We start from the raw sequence: 13,223 nt of genomic DNA, 5'->3' as shown, positions 1-13,223 counted from the left end.
TGGTGAAAGGATCACCCCACTGGACCAGGAATCTGGTGAAAGGATCACACCACTCACAGAGATTTCAGACGAAGGAACATTAGGAACGACCTCCTGTACCAAATGCCGTGATCGTGCGATTCCTGAGTACTGAAAAGAAACAGAAGTTTATTGTGCATTTAGAAATATGTTTGGGGTACTTTTCCAGTGCAGCATGTTTGTGCTTGACTGTCATATATATACATATATATATATTTTACTTGATTGTTTATCTTTCTCCACCTCTGTGTGTGCTAAGGATTTACACATGAAGTGGAGATAACATGCTGTCTCGTCAGATGTATACAAAGACGCCCACAGTTTCTCTCACAGATTCTTTGGAACTCATCAATGAGAATGGAAAATTACTTTGGAAGGCATTCAACATGACCATGATGAGGAAAACAGAATTACTCATGACAAACTCTAACCCTCCATTTACAAAATAATGCAATAGTCATTCTGTTGTTGATACAGGTAAATGATTTAACATGGTTTACACTGGAATAATGTGACAGACTGTAGGGCTTGATGTTAACAAAGATGTTGTTTTGGTCTGCAGCTTGAAGTGGGGGGAGGTGTGACCTCCAAGGCCTTGGACAACCTGATCTCTCAGACTGAGTATGTCCTGGCTGTCACCCCCATCTACAATGATGGAGCTGGAAACCCCATGCTCAACACAGCCATCACAGGTACAGTCACACAGCGTATGTGAGGGTTAACACAATGGGGTTACACTCCATGGAAGTCCTACTCAGTACTATAGGCCCAAAGAACATTTGGGCCCAAGTTATAGGGTATACTGATGTTTTTGTTATAGGGTATAGTGATGTCCTAGTTATAGGGTATAGTGATGTCCTAGTTATAGGGTATATTGATGTTTTTGTTATAGGGTATAATGATGTCCTAGTTATAGGGTATAGTGATGTCCTAGTTATAGGGTATATTGATGTTTTTGTTATAGGGTATGGTAATGTCCTAGTTATAGGGTATAGTGATTTCTTTGTTATAGGGTATAGTGATGTCATAGTTATAGGGTATAGTGATGTCCTAGATATAGGGTATATTGATGTTTTTGTTATAGGGTATGGTAATGTCCTAGTTATAGGGTATAGTGATTTCTTTGTTATAGGGTATGGTAATGTCATGGTTATAAAGTATAGTGATGTCATAGTTAAAGGGTATAGTGATGTCATAGTTATAGGGTATAGTAATGTCATATTTATAGGGTATAGTAATGTCATAGTTATAGGGTATTGGGATGTCTTTGTTATAGGGTAAAGTAATGTCTTTGTTATAGGGTATAGTAATGTCATAGTTATAGGGTATAGTGATGTCTTTGTTATAATGTCATAGTAATGTCACCACTCTTTTGTGTCGTATGAGATCCCCAAAGATTGGAAAGCTGCAGACTCAATAGCCTTGGCTTCTCAAATGACTGCCTCGCCTGGTTCACTAACTACTTCTCAGATAGAGTTCAGTGTGTCAAATCGGAGGGCCTGTTGTCTGGACCTCTGGCAGTCTCTATGGGGGTGCCACAGGGCTTAATTCTCGGGCCGACTCTTTTCTCTGTATACAGTGCCTTGCGAAAGTATTCGGCCCCCTTGAACTTTGAGACCTTTTGCCACATTTCAGGCTTCAAACATAAAGATAAAAAACTGTATTTTTTTGTGAAGAATCAACAACAAGTGGGACACAATCATGAAGTGGAACGACATTTATTGGATATTTCAAACTTTTTTAACAAATCAAAAACTGAAAAATTGGGCGTGCAAAATTATTCAGCCCCTTTACTTTCAGTGCAGCAAACTCTCTCCAGAAGTTCAGTGAGGATCTCTGAATGATCCAATGTTGACCTAAATGACTAATGATGATAAATACAATCCACCTGTGTGTAATCAAGTCTCCGTATAAATGCACCTGCACTGTGATAGTCTCAGAGGTCCGTTAAAAGCGCAGAGAGCATCATGAAGGACAAGGAACATACCAGGCAGGTCCGAGATACTGTTGTGAAGAAGTTTAAAGCCGGATTTGGATACAAAAAGATTACCCAAGCTTTAAACATCCCAAGGAGCACTGTGCAAGCGATAATATTGAAATGGAAGGAGTATCAGACCACTGCAAATCTACCAAGACCTGGCCGTCCCTCTAAACTTTCAGCTCATACAAGGAGAAGACTGATCAGAGATGCAGCCAAGAGGCCCATGATCACTCTGGATGAACTTCAGAGATCTACAGCTGAGGTGGGAGACTCTGTCCATAGGACAACAATCAGTCGTATATTGCACAAATCTGGCCTTTATGGAAGAGTGGCAAGAAGAAAGCCATTTCTTAAAGATATCCATAAAACGTGTTGTTTAAAGTTTGCCACAAGCCACCTGGGAGACACACCAAACATGTGGAAGAAGGTGCTCTGGTCAGATGAAACCAAAATTGAACTTTTTGGCAACAATGCAAAACGTTATGTTTGGCGTAAAAGCAACACAGCTCATCACCCTGAACACACCATCCCCACTGTCAAACATGGTGGTGGCAGCATCATGGTTTGGGCCTGCTTTTCTTCAGCAGGGACAGGGAAGATGGTTAAAATTGATGGGAAGATGGATGGAGCCAAATACAGGACCATTCTGGAAGAAAACCTGATGGAGTCTGCAAAAGACCTGAGACTGGGACGGAGATTTGTCTTCCAACAAGACAATGATCCAAAACATAAAGCAAAATCTACAATGGAATGGTTGAAAAATAAACATATCCAGGTGTTAGAATGGCCAAGTCAAAGTCCAGACCTGAATCCAATCGAGAATCTGTGGAAAGAACTGAAAATTGCTGTTCACAAATGCTCTCCATCCAACCTCACTGAGCTCGAGCCGTTTTGCAAGGAGGAATGGGAAAAATTGTCAGTCTCTCGATGTGCAAAACTGATAGAGACATACCCCAAGCGACTTACAGCTGTAATCGCAGCAAAAGGTGGCGCTACAAAGTATTAACTTAAGGGGGCTGAATAATTTTGCACGCCCAATTTTTTTGATTTGTTAAAAAAGTTTGAAATATCCAATAAATGTCGTTCCACTTCATGATTGTGTCCCACTTGTTGTTGATTCTTCACAAAAAAATACAGTTTTATATCTTTATGTTTGAAGCCTGAAATGTGGCAAAAGGTCGCAAAGTTCAAGTGGGCCGAATACTTTCGCAAGGCACTGTATATCAATGATGTCGGTCTTGCTGCTGGTGATTCTCTGATCCACATCTATGCAAATGACACCATTCTGTATACATCTGGCCCTTCTTTGGACAATGTGCTATCAAACCTCCAAACAAGCTTCAACGCCATACAACACTCCTTCCGTGGCCTCCAACTGCTTTTAAATGCTAGTAAAACTAAGTGCATGCTCTTCAACCGATTTCTGCCCGCGCCCTCCCGCCCAACTAACATCACTACTCTGGACGGTTCTGACCTAGAATATGTGGACATCTACAAATACCTAGGTGTCTGGCTAGACTGTAAACTCTCCTTCCAGGCTCATATTAAACATCTCTAATCCAAAATTAAACCTAGAATCGGCTTCCTATTTCGCAACAAAGCATCCTTCACTCATGCTGTCAAACATACCCTCGTAAAACTGACTATCCTGCCGATCCTTGACTTTGTCGATGTAATTTACAAAATAGCCCCCGACACTCTACTCATCAAACTGGATGTAGTCTATCACAGTGCCATCCGTTTTATCACCAAAGCCCCATATACTACCCAACACTGCAACCTCTATGCTCTCGTTGGCTGGCCCTCACTTCATATTCGTCGCCAAGCCTGCTTGCTCCAGGTCATCTGTAAGTCTTTGCGAGGTAAAGCCCCGCCTTATCTCAGCTCACTGGTCACCATAGCAACACCCACCCTTAGCACGCGCTCCAGCAGGTATATTGCACTGGTCATCCCCAAAGCCAACACTTCCTTTCGCCGCCTTTCCTTCCAGTTCTCTGCTGCCAATGACTGGATCGAATTGCAAAAATCTGGAGTCTTATATCTCCCTCTCTAACTTTAAGCATTAGCTGTCAGAGCAGCTTACCGATCACTGTACCTGTACACAGCCAATCTGTAAATAGCACACCCAACTACCTCATCACCATATTATTACTTACCCTCTTGCTCTTTTGCTCCCCAGTATATCTCTACTTGCACATCCTCATCTGCATATATATCTCTCCAGTATTAATGCTCAATTGTAATTATTTTCACCTCTGTGGCCTATTTATTGCCTTCCTCCCTACTCTTCTACATTTGCACACACTGTACTACCTCATCCCCATATCTATTTTTCTTTTGTGTTGTTGACTGTATGTTTGTATGTGTTACTCTGTGTTGTTGTTTTTGTCGCACTGCTATGCTTTATCTTGGCCAGGTCTCAGTTGTAAATGAGAACTTGTTCTCAACTGGCCTACCTGGTTAAATAAAGGTGAAATAAAAATAAAATAAATATATAGTTATAGGGTATAGTAATGTCATAGTTATAGGGATGTCATAGTATTTAAATTATATATATTTTTTAATTACCCCAAGAAGCCACACTGCTTCTTGACACACTGCTGTGTGTCGGAGGAAACACAGTCCAGCTGGCGGCTGAAATCAGCTTGCAGGCGCTCGGCCCACCATAAGGAGTCTCTAGAGCGCGATGGGACAAGGAAATCCCGGCTGGCCAAACCCTCCCCTAACCCGGACATCACTGGGCCAATTGTATGCCGCTTCATGGGTCTCCTGGTCACTGCCAGCTGTGAAACAGCCTGGGATCGAACCCGGGTCTGTAGTGACGCCTCAAGCACTGCAGTGCCTTAGACTGCTGCGCCATTCAGGAGGACGGGTGTAGTGATGACCTGGTTATAGGGTATAGTGATGCCCTGGTTATAGGGTATAGTGATGCCCTGGTTATAGGGTGTAGTGATGCCCTGGTTATAGGGTGTAGTGATGCCCTGGTTATAGGGTATAGTGATGCCCTGGTTATAGGGTATAGTGATGCCCTGGTTATAGGGTGTAGTGATGCCCTGGTTATAGGGTGTAGTGATGCCCTGGTTATAGGGTATAGTGATGCCCTGGTTATAGGGTGTAGTGATGCCCTGGTTTATAGGGTGTAGTGATGCCCTGGTTATAGGGTGTAGTGATGCCCTGGTTATAGGGTGTAGTGATGCCCTGGTTATAGGGTGTAGTGATGCCCTGGTTATAGGGTGTAGTGATGCCCTGATTATAGGGTATAGTGATGCCCTGATTATAGGGTATAGTGATGCCCTGGTTATTAGGGTATAGTGATGCCCTGGTTATTAGGGTATAGTGATGCCCTGGTTATAGGGTATAGTGATGCCCTGGTTATAGGGTATGATAATGGCATGGCAATCTCTCCCATATAATTGTTCCTTTCTTCTGTGTAGATGTTGTTCCTGCTCCTAAGAACCTGCGTTTCTCTGAGGTGACCCAGACCAGCTTCAGAGCCGACTGGGACCATGGGGCCCATGACGTGGCCCTCTATCGTATCGGCTGGACTAAGAAAGGAGAAACCAACTTTCAATATGTAAGACAACCATCCAGGTGGTTTGCACTGACATTAGATTTTGATTAACTATTTACAGAATATTGGTATAATGTACAGAATTAGATTATAATTGGTATTCTCAATAAAGTTGTGATAAGGAAGCATTGCCGACATATATTCTATATGCCCTGTTGTGTTGTGTCTCCGAGTCTATAAGCCCTGTTGTGTTTCCCAGTCTATAAGCCTTGTTGTGTCTCCCAGTCTATAAGCCCTGTTGTGTTGTGTCTCCCAGTCTATAAGCCCTGTTGTGCTGTGTCTCTCAGCCTATAAGCCCTGTTGTGCTGTGTCTCCCAATCTATAAGCTCTGTTGTGTTGTTTCTCCCAATCCATATGCCCTGTTGTGTCTCCCAGTCTATAAGCCCTGTTGTGTTGTGTCTCCCAGTCTATAAGCCCTGTTGTGTTGTGTCTCTCAGCCTATAAGCCCTGTTGTGCTGTGTCTCCCAATCTATAAGCTCTGTTGTGTTGTTTCTCCCAATCCATAAACCCTGTTGTGTCTCCCAGTCTATAAGCCCTGTTGTGCTGTGTCTCCCAGTTTATAGGACCTGTTGTGTCTCCCAGTCTATATGCCCTGTTGTGTCTCCCAGTCTATAAGCCCTGTTGTGTTGTGTCTCCCAGTCTATAAGCCCTGTTGTGCTGTGTCTCCCAGTCTATAAGCCCTGTTGTGCTGTGTCTCCCAGTCAATAAGACCTGTTGTGTTGTATCTCCCAGTCTATAAGCCCTGTTGTGTTGTCTCCCAGTCTATAAGCCCTGTTGTGTCTCTCAGTCCATAACCCTGTTGTGCTGTGTCTCCCAGTCGATAAGCCCTGTTGTGTTGTTTCTCCCAGTCCATAAGCCCTGTTGTGTCTCCCAGTCGATAAGCCCTGTTGTGTTGTTTCTCCCAGTCTATAAGCCCTGTTGTGTCTCCCAGTCTATAATCCCTGTTGTGGTGTTGTCTCCCAGTCTATAAGCCCTGTTGTGCCTTGTCTCCCAGTCTATAAGCTCTGTTGTGTTATTTCTCCCAGTCCATAAACCCTGTTGTGTCTCCCAGTCCATAAACCCTTTTGTGTCTCCCAGTCTATAAGCCCTGTTGTGTTGTGTCTCCATGTCTATTAGCCCTGTTGTGTCTCCCAGTCTATTAGCCCTGTTGTGTCTCCCAGTCTATTAGCCCTGTTGTGTCTCCCAGTCTATTAGCCCTGTTGTGTCTAACAGTCTATTAGCCCTGTTGTGTCTCCCAGTCTATAAGCTCTGTTGTGTTGTTTCTCCCAGTCCATAAACCCTGTTGTGTCTCCCAGTCTATAAGCCCTGTTGTGTTTTGTCTCCCAGTCTATAAGCCCTTTTGTGTTGTGTCTCCCAGTCTATAAGCCCCGTTGTGTCTCCCAGTCTATAAGCCCTGTTGTGTCTCCCAGTCTATAAGCCCTGTTGTGTCTACCAGTCTATACACTGTTGTGTCGTGTCTCCCAGTCTATAAGCCCTGTTGTGTTGTGTCTCCCAGTCTATAAGCCCTGTTGTGTTGTGTCTCCCAGTCTATAAGCCCTGTTGTGTTGTGTCTCCCAGTCTATAAGCACTGTTGTGTCTCCAAGCCTATAAGCCCTGTTGTGTCTCCCAGTCTATAAGCCCTGTTGTGTCTCCCAGTCTATAAGCCCTGTTGTGTCTCCCAGTCTATAAGCCCTGTTGTGTTTTGTCTCCCAGTCTATAAGCCCTGTTGTGTCTCCCAGTCTATTAGCCCTGTTGTGTCTCCCAGTCTATTAGCCCTGTTGTGTCTCCCAGTCTATTAGCCCTGTTGTGTCTCCCAGACTATAAACTCTGTTGTGTTGTTTCTCCCAGTCCATAAATCCTGTTGTGTCTCCCAGTCTATAAGCCCTATTGTGTTTTGTCTCCCAGTTATAAGCCCTGTTGTGTTGTGTCTCCCAGTCTATAAGCCCTGTTGTGTTGTATCTCCCAGTCTATAAGCCCTGTTGTGTTGTGTCTCCCAGTCTATAAGCCCTGTTGTGTTTTTTTCTCCCAGTCTATAAGCCCTTTTGTGTCTCCATGTCTATAAGCCCTGTTGTGTCTCCCAGTCTATAAGCCCTGTTGTGGTGTTGTCTCCCAGTCTATAAGCCCTATTGTGCCTTGTCTCCCAGTCTATAAGCTCTGTTGTGTTGTTTCTCCCAGTCCATAAACCCTGTTGTGTCTCCCAGTCTATAAGCCCTGTTGTGTTGTGTCTCCCAGTCTATAAGCCCTGTTGTGTTGTGTCTCCCAGTCTATAAACCCTGTTGTGTTGTGTCTCCCAGTCTATAAGCCCCGTTGTGTCGTGTCTCCCAGTCTATAAGCCCCGTTGTGTCGTGTCTCCCAGTCTATAAGCCCTGTTGTGTCTACCAGTCTATAAACTCTGTTGTGTTTTGTCTCCCAGTCTATAAGCCCTGTTGTGTTGTGTCTCCCAGTCTTTAAGCCCTGTTGTGTTGTGTCTCCCAGTCTATAAGCCCTGTTGTGTTGTGTCTCCCAGTCTATAAGCCCTGTTGTGTTGTGTCTCCCAGTCTATAAGCCCTGTTGTGTCTCCCAGTCTATAAGCCCTGTTGTGTTATGTCTCCCAGTCTATAAGCCCTGTTGTGTCTCCCAGTCTATAAGCCCTGTTGTGTTGTGTCTCCCAGTCCATCCTGAACAGTGATGAGACCAGTAACGTGTTGGAAAAGCTGCAACCAGACACTATGTATGACGTGTCCGTCACCGCCATCTACCCTGACGAGTCTGAGAGTGAGGACCTGCTGGGCAGCCAGAGAACATGTAAGAGAAGTTAATTATCTAATCTAATGCATTACAATAAATACATATTAGGAGCTGACCATGCAGATCAGATTTATTAACAATAACTCTTTATATTTCTGTTTCCCTCTGCAGTGTCCAAGGTTATTTTCAGCCCTGGTAAGTTTATTTGTTGAATTCAAACAGAAATACATACAGCACTCATAGAAATAATACATTTGAATCAAATACATGTATTTTTATCAAAGTGTCACCATCCAGAAGTTAGGTGATCTGTGTTGATTGGATGTGTGTTTCCGTTGGAGTTTATGTTGTTGTTTATGATGTTGTGTTCGTGCCCAGCCCCCACAGGGCCTCCCCAGAACCTGCAGGTGTTCAACGCCACCACCATCACTCTGACCGTCAAGTGGGACCACGCCCCTGGTCGTGTCCAGAACTACAAGATCACATACGTCCCCACCGCCGGGGGAAAGACCCAGTCGGTAAAACCAGGACCAGCCAGTAGCCACATGGGTCAGCTTAGGGCATCACAGTTCCAAGCTGTTCATAGTGCTAACATCAGCTTTTAATCCTAACCGTCCTCTGGATGATGAAAGGATAAGGAAGGGAGTCCTTGTAGCATGACACAGAGGCACTTTGTTTGTGTGATGGGAAGATAATAGCTCCCACCAGAATGTTCATATGACACAATTTAAAGCTATAACACACAGCAATTGTTGCATTATAATTTCTGAAAATGTACATTATATATCTACCGCTAATAGTGGAAGGATAATATTTTACAGTATTACTTAACCGCCGTGTTGTGATTGGCTGTGATATTCGCCTGTTGATTTCTCCTGCCAGAGCGGCATCTCTCATACTGGGAAAGAGATTTCCATTTATGTGAGAAAACAAGCACTGAATGAATAGTGTAGGGAATCATTGTACCATCTAAATTGCTGTGACATATATTTTCAATAACAAAAATGTCATTTTTACAGCTGTTTGAAGCTGGTGGACCAAAACAGAGGTTTTGGTCCACCAGCTTCGTTTTGGTCCACCAGCCTCAAACAGCTGTAAAAAATGATATTTTTTGTTATTGAAAAGATATTTCAGAGTGATTTAGATGTTACAATGATTCTTGTTTTCTCACATAAACCTAAATTGAGTGAACAATGTAGAATTTCACCAACCAGGAAATGACAGCGAGATTTTCACTAGATAACACAGCCACAAAGTCAGAACAGCTTCCCCAGTTTGACAATAGATAGATGAATATCACAGCCAATCACAACACTGGCGGGTAAGGAATACTGTGAAACACTATCATTCCACTATTAGCACCAGATATAGTATGGACATTTTCTGAAATGACAATGCAAGAATGTAAAAAATATATAAGGCGAGCAATGTCGGAGTCCGGAGTGTGTGTATATTTATATATATATATATGTATATATGTGATGGGATGTATAGACATTATGAACAATATGTGGATAGAATATGTAGTATATCTGAAGAATACGTAGGATAGAATAGTATATGTACAGCAATAGTTGAAAGGGATGGCCTTGACTAGAATACAGTATATACATACATACGAAATTAGTAAAACAGTATGTTAACATTATTCATGTGACTAGTGTTCCATGTCTATGTACACAGGGCAGCAGCCTCTAAGGTGCAGGGTTGAGTAATTGGGTGGTAGCCCGTTAGTGACAGTGACTACTGTAAATTCAGGACAAGATACTGAGTGGAGACCAACTAGTGATGGCTATTTAACAGTTGGATGGCCTTGATATTGAATATGTTTTTCAGTCTCTCGGTCCCAGCTTTGATGCATTTTAGAAACACGTGGTGGTCAGGGACCTTGGCCAGAGCCCCAGGGGAGTTGGGGTTATCAGTGTGGCGAGATGGAGGAGAAGGGGGGGCAGAGATGGAATGTCTGGGCCCAGCAGGGTTGAGGGTGTATGTGTATGTGTGTGTGTGTGTGTGTTTATGTAACAGGACAGGGAGTGTGGTACCAAGGGGGTCGTTGACTGCAGACAGTGTTTACAGAGTCCTTCAAGCTGTCTGGCATCGCTGCTGCTCCACTCTATAGAGCCGAATAGTAGTTTAGACAGAAAGGCTTTTTTCCTCAGTCCAGATGTTTAGGCGCTTAGAGTTTGCATGATGTGGAGGCACACAGAGAGAGATCCAGTAAATGGAAGGAAGCAGTTAGAGAATTTCACTCTCTCATCAGTCTTGTCTGTGAAGTGATAGGCCTACCATATTAGAGTCAAGGGTAGCTAGCGCTATGTGAGTTATTTGTCCATTTAGAGTTTCCATTCCCATGCAGAATGGATTAAATGTTTTCCCTTTTTTAATTAGAGGAGAGAACCCAGTTCTGTTTAGTGACCGTCCGTCCCTCGGTTGCTGTGATGATATTACACGCTAAACATTGAGGCATTGTTGGAAAGCTGGAAGCTAATGAGCCAAGCTTAGCCAAGTGTTTTTGGTTCATTGACAGATTTTCAACAAGTATGGAGAGCTGAAGTGGCCCCGCTTTGATTCATTTGTGACAAAAAGTCTGCGTAGGAAATGGGAGACACTGATGATACGTTTTCACCAGGCTGTCAGTGGTTAACTTACTCTGTGGAGGACAAGAAAAAAACTAGAAGACTCACACACACGCACACACACACACACACACAGGGTTTACTCAGTCAGCCGTCTCTGTGAGGCGATGCAACGCAACATCGTTCCTTTTAATACAGCATCTCCTTGGTCAAAAACAATGCAGTAAATTCATCAATCATACCTCTTAAAACAACCCATCCTACTGTTAGGGCCAGTAGAGTACAGCTTTACCTTAGATCTTGCTCACTACAATAGCAAAGTGCAAAAATGCTCGATGCATCCTCTGACAATTTTTTTTAGCAGTCTGGTATTTCTCAACTTGCATTCTTTCCATCAAGTCTCTGACACTGACATAAACTGTCAAGGGAGAGAAGCTGGAGACATCCACATCCAATAAGAAAATACAACTGTTTTTCCCATGTCATCTCTTCTGAGGCCACAGTGAATGGACTAATTGACGCATTTGTAATCTGAAGGGAATATTACAAGAATTTAGAGTTGATCCAATAATTGCGAAATGAGTCAACCCTTAGGCCTTGAGTGTGATCATGGACCAGGTGAGCAACATGAGGGTCCTTCCGTCTTCTCTCCCAGTCATTTCAATCTGTCTTCATTCCCCAACAGACGCAGATTGGAGGGAAGAAGAACACGGTGCTGCTTCCCAAGCTGACCCCCGACACTCCCTACTCCATCACCGTGTCAGCCATCTACAGCAATGGGGAGAGCAAGGACATCTCTGGCAACGGAAAAACCAGTGAGTGACCTAGTGTAACTGTGGCCTCGCTAAGGCCTTCATGATTACATCTTGTTCCCTTTTGTCCTCTCAGCTTCACCTGGGAACCAGGGCTACATTTGTTACCTAGATGCTGATGTTAAAGATGCCCTAAATACTGTGTTTGTAAAACATAGATTTTACGCTTACCACTTGCCACTTCTGTACCTCTTACATTTTAACATCTCTAGCTCATTGTTGTCATTTAACATAGTATGAATCCTAAGACCTCCTTTCTTCTCTCTCCAGAGCCTCTGGGTGGAGTGCGGAGGCTCCGGGTCACTGACCCTACCACCAGCACCCTGAATGTCCAATGGGAGGCCGCCGAGGGCAATGTGCGCCAGTACAAGATCTACTATGTGCCCACCGCTGGAGGAGCTGAGGAAGTGGTAGGCTGGGCCACCTCTTACCAATCACTACCGAATCTCACTATGGCATGCATACTCTTTCATTATCACATCCATTATCTAATGCTGAAAAAATACAAACACCAATACACTGATACTTCACAGATTCACTCAGACAGTCAAACATACTTGCAAAATACTACTCCTTTACCAGACCTTTTCTCTCTCTTTTTAATCGTGTTTTATGACGTTTTTCCAAATTTCATATAGACAGATCACCTCTGTGTAGCTTTGTGACTCAGTCCTGTTGTGTGGTTGAATCTACAGGCCCAGGTGTCTGGTAGCACCACCAACACTGTGCTGAAGAACCTGATGTCTGACACCCTCTACACTGTCACTGTGGTCCCTCTCTACCCCCCTGGAGAGGGCAAACGCATGTCTGAGAACGGCAAGACACGTGAGTCCACGTACAGGTTTACTGTTAGGATGGTTCACGTTATCTAGTATAGATGACCTGCCTCAACAACCCTTTTCTCATGGCTATTGTCATGACCTACCATGGTCAATTTAACGAAGGAGCCTGTGTACAATATAAAATGGTTATATTTCTACCATTCTTGGTACAGCATTTCCTGAGGAGAAGATTGTGCAGTGTGCTAAAGGCTACAATATATGATAATGATTTAGGTTTTTGTTTGGTCATTCTTTGAGACCTGGCATTTCTGTAGAGCATGCACTCTCTGGTCTAGTGTGTTGGCTTGCTTACTCCTTCTGCCAGTAAACTCTTGTAATGAGCCCAAAATATGTCCCAGTCTTATTGTAGTGGAATTTTCCTACTAAATTAAGCGAACCCCTTTTATTTCTGGGGGCAATGCCAAAAATATCTGTTTTTGGTTGTCATCTGTTTACAGCTAAAATGTCCAATGCCATGCTAGATAGTATGATTCACTGTAGACACTATATTTAGTTTATTAGCTGGTTGCCATCCATTTTGAACAGACCATCCCTCTTCCAGTTTCTTCCACAATTATAAGGCTGAGCCTCCACTCAGTATGACTCAGTCTTTAGTGGGCTGATTGTACAGGAAGGAATTCCTCTGTGTTGGCAACACTAGTGATGTCTCCAGCCTTAAGGTAATGGGGTCCGTTTATGGGGTGTAATGACTGGTAGTGGTTGTGGTAGCACAGCTGG

General features: G+C 43.6%; 1 protein-coding gene across 3 annotated transcripts in view; it reads left to right on the top strand.

Moving 5' to 3' along the window:
* The window catches only part of LOC135508352 (collagen alpha-1(XII) chain-like), a 91,768-nt gene that overhangs the window by 39,527 nt on the left and 39,018 nt on the right, over nucleotides 1-13,223 (top strand). For all 3 annotated transcript variants that reach the window (XM_064928475.1, XM_064928477.1, XM_064928476.1), the window contains 8 exons: nucleotides 581-710; nucleotides 5,434-5,573; nucleotides 8,201-8,333; nucleotides 8,448-8,471; nucleotides 8,655-8,794; nucleotides 11,538-11,667; nucleotides 11,935-12,074; nucleotides 12,360-12,489. In XM_064928475.1, the coding sequence (XP_064784547.1) occupies nucleotides 581-710; nucleotides 5,434-5,573; nucleotides 8,201-8,333; nucleotides 8,448-8,471; nucleotides 8,655-8,794; nucleotides 11,538-11,667; nucleotides 11,935-12,074; nucleotides 12,360-12,489 (967 nt within the window). The remainder of the gene's footprint in view (nucleotides 1-580; nucleotides 711-5,433; nucleotides 5,574-8,200; nucleotides 8,334-8,447; nucleotides 8,472-8,654; nucleotides 8,795-11,537; nucleotides 11,668-11,934; nucleotides 12,075-12,359; nucleotides 12,490-13,223) is intronic.

The sequence above is a fragment of the Oncorhynchus masou genome, chromosome 21 (assembly GCF_036934945.1).
Source record: "Oncorhynchus masou masou isolate Uvic2021 chromosome 21, UVic_Omas_1.1, whole genome shotgun sequence".
NCBI classification, from domain to species: domain Eukaryota; kingdom Metazoa; phylum Chordata; class Actinopteri; order Salmoniformes; family Salmonidae; genus Oncorhynchus; species Oncorhynchus masou.
The sequence above is the reverse complement of the archived record's forward strand: the minus strand, read 5'-3'. Positions and strand labels throughout refer to the sequence as shown.